The 14,943-nt window shown below is 40.2% G+C and overlaps 1 protein-coding gene across 1 annotated transcript in view; it reads right to left on the bottom strand.

Moving 5' to 3' along the window:
- Positions 1–5,842: 5,842 nt before the first annotated feature.
- Positions 5,843–14,943, bottom strand: part of LOC133549179 (hyaluronidase-1-like) — a 39,156-nt gene continuing 30,055 nt past the window's right edge. Inside the window, exon 4 of the mRNA XM_061894352.1 lies at positions 5,843–8,364. Within this exon, the coding sequence (XP_061750336.1) occupies positions 7,933–8,364 (432 nt within the window). The 3' untranslated portion in view covers positions 5,843–7,932. The remainder of the gene's footprint in view (positions 8,365–14,943) is intronic.

The following is a 14,943-nucleotide window of genomic DNA, read 5'->3' on the forward strand; positions in this document are numbered from 1 at the left end:
CCGCTTCCCACCTACATCTTTCTTCTTTGACGTCTCCATTATTAAAGGAGAACATTATCACAATTTCAGAAGGGTTAAAACCAATAAAAATCAGTTCCCAGTGGCTTATTTTATTTTTCGAAGTTTTTTTCTAAATTTCACCAATCACGCAATATCCCCAAAAACTGCTTCAAAGTGCCTGATTTTCACCATCGCTATATCCACCCGTCCATTTTCCTGTGACGTCACATAGTGATGCCAATACAAACAAACATGGCGGATAGAACAGAAAGATATAGCGACATTAGCTCGGACTCAGACTCGGATTTCAGCGGTTTAAGCGATTCAACAGATGACGCATGTATTGAAACGGATGGTTGGAGTGTGGAGGCAGATAGCAAAAACAAAATTGAAGAAGAAACTGAAGCTATTGAGCCACATCACGACAGACAGCGGCAACGAGGACGAATTCAGCGATCGCCTTCTAACCAACGATTGCATCTTTTGACCACCGGTGCAACTTGAATCCGTCGATTGTTAAGTGTTTGTTTGGCATTAAATGTGGGTGGAGGAAAAGGCTGGATGCAAATATAGCTACAAATGAGGCATAATGATGCAATATGTACATACAGCTAGCCTAAATAGCATGTTAGCATCGATTAGCTGGCAGTCATGCCGTGCGCAAATATGTCTGATTAGCACATAAGTCAATAACATCAACAAAACTTTGTGATTTTGTTGACTTTATCGTTGGAAATGCATCTGTTTTGAGTGTCGCAGGATATCCACACATCTCTGCCGTAGCATCGCTATCGTCGGTAGCGATGCTACGACAGAACAAACGAGGGACTTTCGCATCTTTTGACACTTGTGAAACTTAAATCCGTCGATTGGTATGTGTTTGTTTGGCATTAAACGATCAGGGAGGGATTCAAGTTGATTTACGTGGAGTGTGCATCGATTAGCACGGCATGCTAATCGATGCTAACATGCTATTTAGGCTAGCTGTATGTACATACTGCATGGTTATGCCTCTTTTGTAGCTATATTTGCATCCAGCCTTTTCCTACACCCACATTTAATGCCAAACAAACACATACCAATCGACGGATTTAAGTTGCTCCATTGTCAAGAGATGCGAAAGTCCCCTCGTTTGGTCTGCACATTTTACCGGCGATGCTACGACAGACATGGCACAGAGAAACGTGTGGATATCCTGCGACACTCAAAGCAGATGCATTTCCAACGATAAAGTTTTGTTGATGTTATTGACTTATGTGCTAATCAGACATATTTGGTCACGGCATGACTGCCAGCTAATCGATCATTTGGTCTGCACATTTTACCGGCGATGCTAAGGCAGACATTGCCGAATAGCGTCAATAGCTATTCGCTCAATAGCTTCAGTTTCTTCTTCAATTTCGTTTTTGCTATCTGCCTCCATACTCCAACCATCCGTTTCAATACACGCGTAATCTGTTGAATCGTTTAAGCCGCTGAAATCCGAGTCTGAATCCGAGCTAATGTCGCTATATCTTGCTGTGCTATCCGCCTGGATAGCATGTATATCACTGGATGACATCACAGGAAAATGGACGTTGGCTTCACAGATAGCGAAAATCAGGCACTTTAAAGCCTTTTTTCGGGATTTTCCCTGATGGGTAAAATTTTGAAAAAAACTTCGAAAAATAAAATAAGCCACTGCGAAATGATTTTTTTATTGGTTTCAACCCTTCTGAAATTGTGATAATGTTCCCCTTTAGGAAATGTCATTTTGTTTTGTGCTGAGTCACTTTGCTGCCTCTTTTTGTTGTCCTTCCAGTTGGCTCCGCCCACCCACGGCGGCGGACACAGCGCGCCATTGTGCTGCCGTCAAGGAGCCCACAGTACTGACACGCACTTTATATGCACTCTGTCATGCCAATAACATCACGTGACTCATTCGAGGGGAGCATGTTACATGTTAGAGGTCACACGTCGCCGCGTGAAGGTCATGGTGGTTGTCTGCGTGCTGGCGCGGCTCCAGCAATTAGACGGACCCATTCATAGACACACAATGGAGGGGCGTGCACGCCAAGTCATGACCGCGTCCCGGCAGTCGGATGTCCTCGCACGTGACCCCAGTCCACTTCCTCTTTTTCACGACATCACCAGGTGTGTGTGTTTGTGTGTGTGTGTGTGTGTGTGTGTGTGTGTGTGTGTGTGCGAGTGTGTGTACGTACATGCTTTACATCCCCCAGTCACATGACCACCTATACAGTGTCATGGCCAATTCTTAGTCACATGACCAAGTACCACCTCGACCCTGTCCAGTCACATGACCGAGCAGCAGCCGTGAGAGAGAGAGTGACGTCATATTTCCAATTAGGAACATGAAAGAACTTTGTGGGGAACAAACAGTACTGATGTATCTGGCAGTTCTGTTGTTGTGTTATTGTTGGTGTTGTTGTGTTATCGTGGTGTTTTTTTATTGTTGGTGTGCTATTATTGTTGTGTCATTGTTGTTGTTGTGGTTTTGTTGTGTTGTTATTATTATGGTATTGTTTTTGTGTTATTGTTGTCTTATTTTTGTTTTTATTTATTATTGTTGTTGATGTTGTGTCATTGTGTTGTTGGTGTTGTGTTACTGTTGCATTGTTATTATGGTATTGTGGTATTGTTTTTGTGTTATTGTTGTTGCTATTGTGTTGTTTTGTTTTTGTTTTTATTTATTGTTGTGTTATTATTGTTGTTGCTGTTGTGTCATTGTGTTGGTTGGTGTTGTTGTTTTATTGTTGTTGTTGTGTTGTCGTTACATTACTGTTGTCGTTGTATCATTGTTGTTGTGTTATTGTGTCGTTCTTGTTGTTGTTTTATTGTTGGTGTGTTATTGTGTTTTCTGTTTTGTTATTGTTGCTATGTTTGCTGTTGTGTTATTGTCGTTGCTGTTGTGTTATTGTGTCGTTGTTGTGTTATTGTTGTAATGTTGTTGTCGTTCTTGTCGTTGTGTCATTGTTGCTGTGTTATGTTACTGTTGCGTTGTTATTATTATGGTATTGTGGTACTGTTTTGTGTTATTGTTGCTATTGTGTTATTTTTTTGTTATTTATTGTTGTTGTGTTATTATTGTTGTTGTTGTTGTGTTATTGTGTCATTGTGTTGTTATTGTGTTGTTCTGTTATTTTTGTTGTTACGTTACTGTTGTCGTTGTGTCATTGTTGTTATTATAGTTGTTATGGTATTGTGGCGTTGTTGTTGTTGTTTCATTGTTGTTGCTATGTTTGCTGTTGTGTTATTGTCATTACTGTTGTGTTATTGTATTATCGTTGTTTTGTTATTGTTGTAATGTTGTTGTCGTTCTTTTTGTTGTTATTGTAGCTGTGTTGTTGTTACTGTTGTGTTATTGTGTCTAATGTCGCTGTTAAGTTATTGTTGTTGTGCTATTGTCGTTGATGTGTCATTGTGTCACCGTTGTTGTTTTTATTGTGTTATTTTCGTTGCTGTTGTGTTATTGTGTCGTTGTTGCTGTTTTGTTATTGTTGTTGCTGTTGTGTTATTGTGTCGTCGTTGTTGTTGTGTTATTGTCATAATGTTGTTGTGTTATCGCTGCTGTGTTATTGTTGTTGCTATTGTTGTGTTATTGTGGTTTACGTTGTGTTATTGTGTCATCATTGTTTTATTGTTTTTGTTGTGTTGTTGTTGTTTTGCTGTTGTTTTATTGTTGTTTCTGTTGTGTTACCATTGTTGCTGTTGTGTTATTGTGTTGTTGTTGTTGTTGTGTTATTGTTTTTGCCGTGTTATTGTTGTGTTGTTTTATTTTTTTTGTTGAGTTATTGTTTTGTTGTTGTTGTTGTTGCGAGCACCTCCTTAATTGCGTCCGCTCGCATGGTAGAGGCTGAAACCCAGCAGGGGGGGCGGGGCTAAGCAGCTGGTGACCTACAAAGGTTCCTCACAAAGAAGAAGGAGGAGGACAATGAAGCTCTTCTCCCATCACAGCCTCCATTTTGTGTCACAAAGCATCATTTCTGCACGAATCACCTTCTTGTTGACCCACTTCCTGCTTCACATTCCACACATCAAACATTCAAGCACACAAGAGCTTCCATTCTTGCGCCACATGAGTACGGAATGTGCGTCCAAACAACAACAACCCTGTGTTCCAATGCTTTTTCTCTTTTATTTTGGAGGAACTTTTTCCCCCTCACTCTCAATGAATGGATGACCGAACACAAGCGTAGTCCTAGCCCCTTCCTGCTCTGTCACGATTCTACTGGCCTTTCCACAGGTGTGTAAATCTCTGTTTGATTCCTTGTTTTGTAACACAAAAATAATCATTTTTTTCCCCCCCATGAAATTGAGTTCACGTTTGATTAAAAAAAACACATTAAATAGTTTCACAAATGTGGGAAAAACTGTAATGGAAGGCTCTAAATACAATTGTGCTCTGCTCGTCTGTTTATAAATTGCTCTGCTGTGCTACAAAGCTAGCTTCATATAAAAAAAAAGAGTAACTTTTGTTCCCTCATCAACTAAAAATGGGAAGATTGAAGGTGATGTTTTATATATTTCTTTATGACAAATTAGGAAATGAAGATTGCAGCTGAAATGTGTAGTAAGTCCAGTAGCAATAGTTCCCTCTGCTGGACACACTGCGCCACTGCAAGGCCCACTGTCCTCATTTCCTGCATCACAGCCTTGTTGTCAGAGAACATTCCAAATTATGGACAAATACGACATTTCCAGCTTACAGTGTCAGAAAAGTATGGAAGCAAGATTTTTCTTCCAAAACACAAACCCCGTCTCCATATGAGTTGGGAAATTGTGTTAGATGTAAATATAAACGGAATACAATGATTTGCAAATCCTTTTCAACCCATATTCAATTGAATATGCTACAAATACAACATATTTGATGTTCAAACTCATAAACTTTATTTTTTTGTGCAAATAATAATTAACTTAGAATTTCATGGCTGCAACACGTGCCAAAGTAGTCGGGAAAGGGCATGTTCACCACTGTGTTACATCACCTTTTCTTTGAACAAAACTCAATAAACGTTTGGGAACTGAGGAAACTAATTGTTGAAGCTTTGAAAGTGGAATTCTTTCCCATTCTTGTTTTATGTAGAGCTTCAGTCGTTCAACAGCCGCTGTCGTATTGTACGCTTCATAATGCGCCACACATTTTCGATGGGAGACCGGTCTGGACTGCAAGCGGGCCAGGAAAGTACCCGGACTCTTTTTTTACGAAGCCACGCTGTTGTAACACTTGTCTTACTGAAATAAGCAGGGGCGTCCATGATAACGTTGCTTGGATGACAACATATGTTGTTCCAAAACCTGTATGGACCTTTCAGCATTAATGGTGCCTTCACAGATGTGTAAGTTACCCATGCCTTGGGCACTAATGCACCCCCATACCATCACAGATGCTGGCTTTTCAACTTTGCACCTATAACAATCCGAATGGTTATTTTCCTCTTTGTTCTGGAGGACACCACGTCCTCTGTTTCCGAATATAATTTGAAATGTGGACTCGTCAGACCACAGAACACCTTTCCACTTTGCATCAGTCCATCTTAGATGAGCTCGGGCCCAGCGAAACCGGCGGTGTTTCTGGGCGTTGTTGATAAATGGCTCTTCACTTTGCATAGTAGAGTTTTAACTTGCACTTACAGATGTAGCGACCAACTGTAGTTACCGACAGTGGTTTTATGAAGGGTTCCTGAGCCCATGTGGTGATATCCTTTACACACTGATGTCGGTTTTTGATGCAGTACCGCCCGGGGGATCAAAATTCCGTAATATCTTCGCTTACGTGCGGTGATTTCTCCAGATTCTCTGAACTTTTTGATAATTTTAAGGACCGTAGATGGTAGAATTCCTTGCAATTCGCTTTAGAAGTATTGTTCTAGAACTGTTTGACCATTTTCTTACAATTTGGTGACCCTCACCGCATCCTTGTTTGTGAAGCTGCTTTTATACCCAATCATGGCACCCACCTGTTCCCAATTAGCCTGCACGCCTCCGGGATGTTCCATATAAGTGTTTGATGAGCATTCAGTATTTATTGCCATCTTTCCCAACTTTTTTGTCACGTGTTGCTGGCATCAAATTCTAAAGTTAATGATTATTTGTACACAAAAAAAATGTTTATCAGTTTGAACATCAAATATGTTGTCTTTGTAGCATATTCAACTGAATATGGATTGAAAATGATTTGCAAATCATTGTATTCCGTTTATATTTACATCTAACACAATTTCCCAACTCATATGGAAACGGGGTTTGTATAAAAATACCCAAATGGATTTTTTCCTCAACTTTCCTATCACATAATTTTGACTTTTTATGTCATAATTATGACTTTTTAACTTATGAGTTAGAATTTTTTAAAAATATCGATTCCTCATAATTTTGTAGCTGCTGTATCCTAATAGCCGATCATGTTTATTTTTTATGAATGACCTTAGTAAAATATGATATTGTACATTCTGTACAGCGGGGGTCACCAACGCGGTGCCCGCGGGCACCAGGTCGCCTGTAAGGACCAGATGAGTCGCCCGCTGGCCTGTTCTAAAAATAGCTCAAATAGCAGCTGTGGAGAGGCGGAGCCGACGATCCAACAGAGAGGCAGGGCACGCTGGACCCTGCCCCAAGATGGCGGCGAGGAGGCGGGGCGTGTCGGGAGCGACGCCACATACAAGATCAGGTGTGTGGATCGCGCACCTGTACACGATTGACGTATTTAAAAGGGGAGAGGGAGGAGAGAACGGGGCTGGTGATGGTGCAGAGCGAGAAAAACACATACGGAGACGGAGAGAAGAAGAGGGAGGACTGAAGTACGTGCTGCTGAAAAGCAGACGGCGGAGCGAGCGGCAGAGGGAGACGGGAGACGCAGTGAAGAGCGACCCGACCGCGGACAAGCTTGTGTGGGAAAATAAAGCAAGTCAGACCTGCTCAAAGTCATGTCCTTCCTTGGGGGTCCATGGAACCCGCAAAACGACGGCGTGCGTCAATCACAGCAGCACATACCAGTGAGCTGCCTCTTTTTTTTAATTGTATTTATTTACTAGCAAGCTGGTCTCGCTTTGCTCGACATTTTTAATTCTGAGAGGGACAAAACTCAAATAGATTTTGTAAATCCTAGAAAATATTTTAAAGACTTGGTCTTCACTTGTTTAAATAAATTCATTTATTTTTTTACTTTACTTCTTATAACTTTCAGAAAGTCAATTTTAGAGAAAAATACAACCTTAAAAATGATTTTAAGGTTTTTTAAACACATATACCTTTTTACCTTTTCAATTCTTTCCTCTTCTTTCCTGACAGTTTAAATCAATGTTCAAGTAAATTAATTTTTTTATTATTGTAAAGAATAATAAATACATTTTAATGTAATTCTTCATTTTAGCTTCTGTTTTTTCGACAAAGAATATTTGTGAAATAATTCATCAAATTTATTATGATTAAAATAAAATAAAAATATTCTGGCAAATCTAGAAAATCTGTAGAATCAAATTTAAATCTTATTTCAAAGTGTTTTGAATTTCTTTTCAAATTTTTGTTCTGGAAAATCTAGAAGAAATAATGATTTGTGTTTGTTAGAAATATAGCTTGTTCCAATTTGTTATATATTCTAACAAAGTGCAGATTGGTTTTTAACCTATTTAAAACATGTCATCAAAAATATATCATTAAGATGATCAGTGTTTCCACAAAGATAAATATCTTTAATTATTAATAATAAAGAGTTAAAGGTAAATTGAGCAAATTGGCTATTTATGGCAATTTATTTAAGTGTGTATCAAACTGGTAGCCCTTCGCATTAATCAGTACCCAAGAAGTAGCTCTTGTTTCAAAAAGGTTGGTGACCCCTGCTGTACGATATCATCCAATGTTTGTATACCTTCTGATATCGGAGCAATATTGGATCTCTTCCTGGTTGTTTCTGTGCCGTCGTGGCGATACAGCTCACAGCCACCAGGGGGCGCACACCACAACACCAAACATGACGGTGGCCAGCAGGAAGCGGTTGGGTTGCGCGGCCGACCCCCCCGCGCGAGTCCGGGCGTCGAAGAAGATCTCCTGGGCGTCATCGAAGGTCCGGGGCGAGCGACAGCCGTCACGGCGGTAGCACATGCAGTCAAAATGGCGGTCGAACCACGCCACGTCGTCCCTTGACAGGCCGCCGCTCACGCTGAGTGGGCCGCCGGGGCGCCAGCGGCGTATGCGGTAGCGGCGCGGGTCCAGGTGGAGGAAGACGTCCTGGTCCCAACGCTTCCTCACACAGCGACCTCGGCCCTGGCAGAGCGCCTGGCCGCACAGCCTGGTCGCCGTGGTGACGTTGAGGATGTAGGGGTTGAGGACGTAGTGCAGGTAGCGCCAGGCCGCCAAGCAGGAGTCCTGCATTGTCAGTAACAAGGTCAAACATTCACTATTAGCATTTATTGTTGACACGTTTTAGTGCTTGGTTGCTGGCTCCGCCCCCTCATCTGTCAGCCAATCAGCTCTTTTCTTCCACTATCTTGTTTTTACGATGAGGATGAATGTTTCTCTTCTTATCAACATTTGCAAAAGTATGATATTAAAGGGGAACATTATCACCAGACCTATGTAAGCGTCAATATATACCTTGATTTTGCAAAAAAAGACCATATATTTTTTTAACCGATTTCCGAACTCTAAATGGGTGAATTTTGGCGAATTAAACGCCTTTCTATTATTCGCTCTCGGAGCGATGACGTCAAAACGTGACGTCACCTAGGTAGTCAACGCCATTTTCTCCAACACATTACACGCAGCAAGTCAAATCAGCTCTGTTATTTCCCTGTTTTTCGACTGTTTTCCGGTACCTTTCCGGTACATCATGCCTCGTCGGTGTATTGTCGGAGGGTGTAACAACACGATCAGGGACGGATTCAAGTTGATTTACGTAGAACGTGCATCGATTAGCACGGCATGCTAATCGATGCTAACATGCTATTTAGGCTAGCTGTATGTGCATATTGCATCATTATGCCTCATTTGTAGCTATATTTGCATCCAGCCTTTCCCTCCACCCACGTTTAATGCCAAACAAACACATACCAATCGACGGATTTAAGTTGCTCCACTTTCAAGAGATGCGAAAGTCCCGATCGTTTGGTCCGCACATTTCACCGGCGATGCTAAGGCAGACATGGCACAGAGATGAATGGATACCCTGCGACACTCAAAGCAGATGCATTGCCAACGATAAAGGTAACAAAATCACAAAGGTGAGTTTTGTTGATGTTATTGACTTATGTGCTAATCAGACATATTTGTGGTCGCGGCATGACTGCCAACTAATCGATGCTAACATGTTACTTAGGCTAGCTGTATGTACATTTGTAGCTGTATTTGCATCCAGCATTTCCCTAATTTAATGCCAAACAAACACTTACCAATCGACGGATTTAAATTGCTCCAGTGTCACAAGATGCGAAAGTCCCGATCGTTTGGTCTGCACATTTTACTGGCGATGCTAAGGCAGACATGACACAGAGATTTATGGATATCCTGCAGATGCATTTCCAACGATAAAGTCAACGAAATCACAAAGGTGAGTTTTGTTGATGTTATTGACTTATGTGCTAATTAGACATATTTGTGGTCACGGCAAGACTGCCAACTAATCGATGCTAACATGCTACTTAGGCTAGCTGTATGTACATTTGTAGCTGTATTTGCATCCAGCGTTTCCCTAATTTAATGCCAAACAAACACTTACCAATCGACGGATTTAAATTGCTCCAGTGTCACAAGATGCGAAAGTCCCAATCGTTTGGTCTGCACATTTTACTGGCGATGTTAAGGCAGACATGACACAGAGATGTATGGATATCCTGCAGATGCATTTTCCAACGATAAAGTCAACGAAATCACAAAGGTGAGTTTTGTTGATGTTTTTGACTTATGTGCTAATCAGACATATTTGGTCGCGGCATAACTGCCAGCTAATCAATGCTAACATGCTATTTAGGCTAGCTGTATGTACATTTGTAGCTGTATTTGCACCCAGCGTTTTCCTAATTTGATGCCAAACAAACACTTACCAATCGACGGATTTAAATTGCTCCAGTGTCACAAGATGCGAAAGTCCCGATCGTTTGGTCTGCACATTTTACTGGCGATGCTAAGGCAGACATGACACAGAAATGTATGGATATCCTGCAGATGCATTTCCAACGATAAAGTCAACAAAATCACAAAGGTGAGTTTTGTTGATGTTATTGACTTATGTGCTAATCAGATATATTTGTGGTCGCGGCATGACTGCCAACTAATCGATGCTAACATGCTACTTAGGCTAGCTGTATGTACATTTGTTGCTGTATTTGCATCCAGTTTTTCCCTAATTTAATGCCAAACAAACACTTACCAATCGACGGATTTAAATTGCTCCAGTGTCACAAGATGCGAAAGTCCCGATCGTTTGGTCTGCACATTTTACTGGCGATGCTAAGGCAGACATGGCACAGAGATGTATGGATATCCTGCAGATGCATTTCCAACGATAAAGTCAACGAAATCACAAAGGTGAGTTTTGTTGATATTTTTGACTTATGTGCTAATCAGACATATTTGGTCACGGCATGACTGCCAGCTAATCAATGCTAACATGCTATTTAGGCTAGCTGTATGTACATTTGTAGCTGTATTTGCATCCAGCGTTTCCCTAACACCCAAATTTAATGCCAAACAAACACTTACTAATCGACGGATTTAAGTTGCTCCAGTGTCACAAGATGCGAAAGTCCCGATCGTTTGGTCTGCACATTTTACCGGCGATGCTAACGCAACGATGGCCGAATTGCGTCAATAGCTTCAGTTTCTTCTTCAATTTCGTTTTTGCTATCTGCCTCCATACTCCAACCATCCGTTTCAATACATGCGTAATCTGTTGAATCGCTTAAACCGCTGAAATCCGAGTCTGAATCCGGGCTAATGTCGCTATATCTTGCTGTGGTATCCGCCATGTTTGTTTGTATTGGCATCACTGGATGACGTCACAGGGAAATGGACGGTGACTTCGCAGATAGCGAAAATCAGGCATTTTAAAGCCTTTTTTCGGGATATTCCGGGATGGGTAAAATTTTGAAAAAAACTTCGAAAAATAAAATAAGCCACTGGGAACTGATTTTTATTGGTTTGAACCATTCTGAAATTGTGATAATGTTCCCCTTTAAAGGCCTACTGAAATGAGATTTTCTTATTTAAACGGGGATAGCAGGTCCATTCTATGTGTCATACTTGATCATTTCGCGATATTGCCATATTTTTGCTGAAAGGATTTAGTAGAGAACATCCACGATAAAGTTCTCAACTTTTGGTCGCTAATAAAAAAGCCTTGCCTGTACCGGAAGTAGCAGACGATGTGCGCGTGACGTCACGGGTGTGAGGGCGCCTCACATCCTCACATTGTTTATAATGTGAGCCACCAGCAGTAAGAGCAATTCGGACTGAGACAGAGACGATTTCCCCATTAATTTGAGCGAGGATGAAAGATTTATGGATGAGGAAAGTTAGAGTGAAGCACTAAAAAAAATATATATAAAAAAAAGGCGGGAGTGTGAGCGTTACAGATCTGCCGTCCAAAGGCAAAACCCAGTAACTCAATTTTGGTCAAAACTGAGCTGATAATAATTTTGGAGTTCCTAGGTGATATGCTTTACATTAGTGTATGCGATATTGTAATTTGTTCCGTAAGTAAGCTGTTACGTGCATGGCAGGACCTAGCAACTACCACATAACCGCGTAGATACAATAGAAAAACCTAGTATCTCAAGGGACCAATCGGAGCTTCTTTGTCATGGGGGCCGACGGTCAACCTGATTATGTGATATTATGGCACGAGGGGATATTTGGAAGATTGGCCCAGGACGTTGCAAGCACCTTCATTAAATGTATTGTTCTTGATTCTTCCCCTTGCATACTCTTTTGGGCAGATAACTGTGGAGGTCAAAATAAAAACTGGACGTTGTACACGGCTCTTGCCCAATGTGCAAACGCAGAATGGGGCCCACCCGAGATTGTGATAAAATATCTGGAGAAAAGGGCACACGTTCATGAGAGCAGATTCAATCCATGGCTCAATCGGCAAGAAAATGAAAGCTCAAGAAAACATCTATACGTTTGATGACTTTGTAGATCTTTGTAAGACAGCATCAAGATAGATTGGTTTTCCTTTGTTTTCTCAAAATCAACTAGAAGTGAGTTACTAGGTTTTGCCTTTGGCCGGGAGAGATGTAATTAGACACATTTATTAGGATAATTCTGGAAAATCCCTTATCTGCTTATTGTGTTAATAGTATTCTAGTGAGATTATAAAGTCATACCTGAATGTCGGATGGCTGCGGTGAACGCCAGTGTCTCTGAGAGAAGCCGAGGAGCCAAGATCACAGCTGCCTTTTTGAGCTGCAGGATGATGTCGCGTAATCCACTCAAGTCTCCGGTAAGAGCCGACTTAATATCACAATTTTCCCAACCAAAAACTTGCTGGTTGACGTGGAGAAACACCGGCTGTCTTTCGGTTGCTAAAGGCAGCTGCAATCTACCGCTTTGCACCAACAGCATTCTTCTTTGACGTCTCCATTATTAGTTGAACAAATTGCAAAAGATTCAGCAACACAGACTTTTAGCCGTAAGTGGTGCTGGGCTAATATGTCCCCTCCAACCAATAAAATCACAAAGACGCATCATCATTCTGCGACGTTTTCAACAGGAAACTCCGCGGGAAATTTAAAATTACAATTTAGTAAACTAAAAAGGCCGTATTGGCATGTGTTGCAATGTTAATATTTCATCATTGATATTTAAACTATCTGACTGCGTGGTCGGTAGTAGTGGGTTTCAGTAGGCCTTTAAAGTCGGGATTCATTTGGATTGAAACCAAATCGGAGGAGAAATGATATTTCGTAAGGAAACGGCACAGATGTCACTCGCAGGAAACAGGAAGTGAGGGACAGGAAGTGATTATTGGCGAGGAGGAGTTATGGCTAATAATGATTTTAGAAGTAAGTTTCTTCCACTAATGGAGCTATCACATAAAACAACATTGATATTTACACCGTGCCTGTTTAAATAAAAAATAATCAACAATTTTCACGATGAATGCACAAAATCAACATTCGTTTCTTTGATGTTTCAGTTTAAAAATCATCACACAAAATATTATTTTGTATTTTTCAGGCAAACGTGGTCGTGACTACGGAAGACCGTTTCCCCCACTAAATAAATAAATATCTATCCATCCATCCATTTTCTACCGCTTATTCCCTTTGGGGTCGAGGCTGGGCGCTGGTGCCTATCTCAGCTACAATCGGGCAGAAGGCGGGGTACACCCTGGACAAGTCGCCACCTCATCACAGGGCCAACACATATAGACAGACAACATTCACACTCACATTTATTATATGGTTATTATTATGAGGTTAAAAGTTTTTATGACTTAATCTTTACTCTTTATTTTGTCATTGAAACTTTTGTATTTTAAAATATTGACTTTTTATATCATAAATGTAAAATATGATGAATATTTTTTTATCTCGTAATTTAAACCTGTCATCTCATAAATATTACTTTTTATTGTTAAAAATATATTTTTCATCTCGCAATTTATTATTTTTACTTTTAATCTTATAATTGTTTTTGTCTTATAACTTCGACTTTTCCTTTTAGTATTACGTTTTTTTCTACCTGGTAATTATGATTTTTGTATCTCAAGAATTTGCCTTGTTAGCTTTTTAACTTTTTATGTCATAATTACACTTATACTCTGATTGCTTATATCTCAAAATTTCGATTTTTTTTTCTAAATCTCATAAACTTAACTTTCTATCTCATAATGATTCATTTTTATCTCATAATTTCGACTTTTTAATTTTATAAATAAGATTATTTATCCAGCAATCTAATTATCTAATAACTAAGATTTTTGAGTAATTATAAATTTTAATCCTGTATTTAGAATTTTTATCTCAATATTTTTTATCTTATATTACGATTTTTTAAAAAGTCTAATAATTATGATTTATTTTTATCTCATATTATAATTTTTTCTTGTTTCATTTGTATTTGACTTTATCAAATGATTATATTTAGTGTATGTATATATATATATATATATGTATGTATATATATCAGAGGTGTGGACTCGAGTCAGATGACTTGGACTCGAGTCAGACTCGAGTCATGAATTTGATGACTTTAGACTCGACTTGACAAAATGTAAAAAGACTTGCGACTCGACTTAGACTTTAACATCAATGACTTGTGACTTGACTTGGACTTGAACCTTTTGACTTGACATGACTTGCTACTTTCCCCAAAACCCAACGATTAAAAAGTTATTCAGGAGCGCTCCGTATCTGTCTGTGTCTGTCAGCGTACGTGCGATGACAGTGTGTGCGCTACCTGTCAGAACAACAGCCAATCAAATTACATCCACGTTATTTTCGTCACACAGCATTCAGCCAATCAAATTGCAGGAAAACCAACGAAAAAGCTCTCAAACAACACGCCAGTGAGGAAAAGCTATGCCAAAAATGGTTTTGTTCGGGTATAAAAACTATGACTTGGTCAACAAAAAACTAATTGCCGTATGCAAAGCCTGCGGTTCGTTCGAAGATTACAGACAGAGACGCAACAACTTCCAACTTCGTTCGACATTTGAAGTTGCACAAAGAAGGGTAAGTTTTGAATGTAAGCTAACGTTTATTGGCCGAGTAACGTAACTTTTATTTGCTGTGTAGTTAAATCAGTGAGGCTGTAAACTCACTGCTAACGTTATAACCTTAAACATCTTATAATGGTACGCAGCATCGAGCGCTACTGCCTATTGCCGCTGACATGACGCGGGACCGCCATCTTGGAGTGGTGGTCCGCTCCACTCAGGGCAATTCATTTGTCAGGAGCAGTGAACTGTCAGCACATTTAATTCATATTAACTCACTGAATACC

This window comes from Nerophis ophidion, linkage group LG03, assembly GCF_033978795.1.
Source record: "Nerophis ophidion isolate RoL-2023_Sa linkage group LG03, RoL_Noph_v1.0, whole genome shotgun sequence".
NCBI lineage: Eukaryota > Metazoa > Chordata > Actinopteri > Syngnathiformes > Syngnathidae > Nerophis > Nerophis ophidion.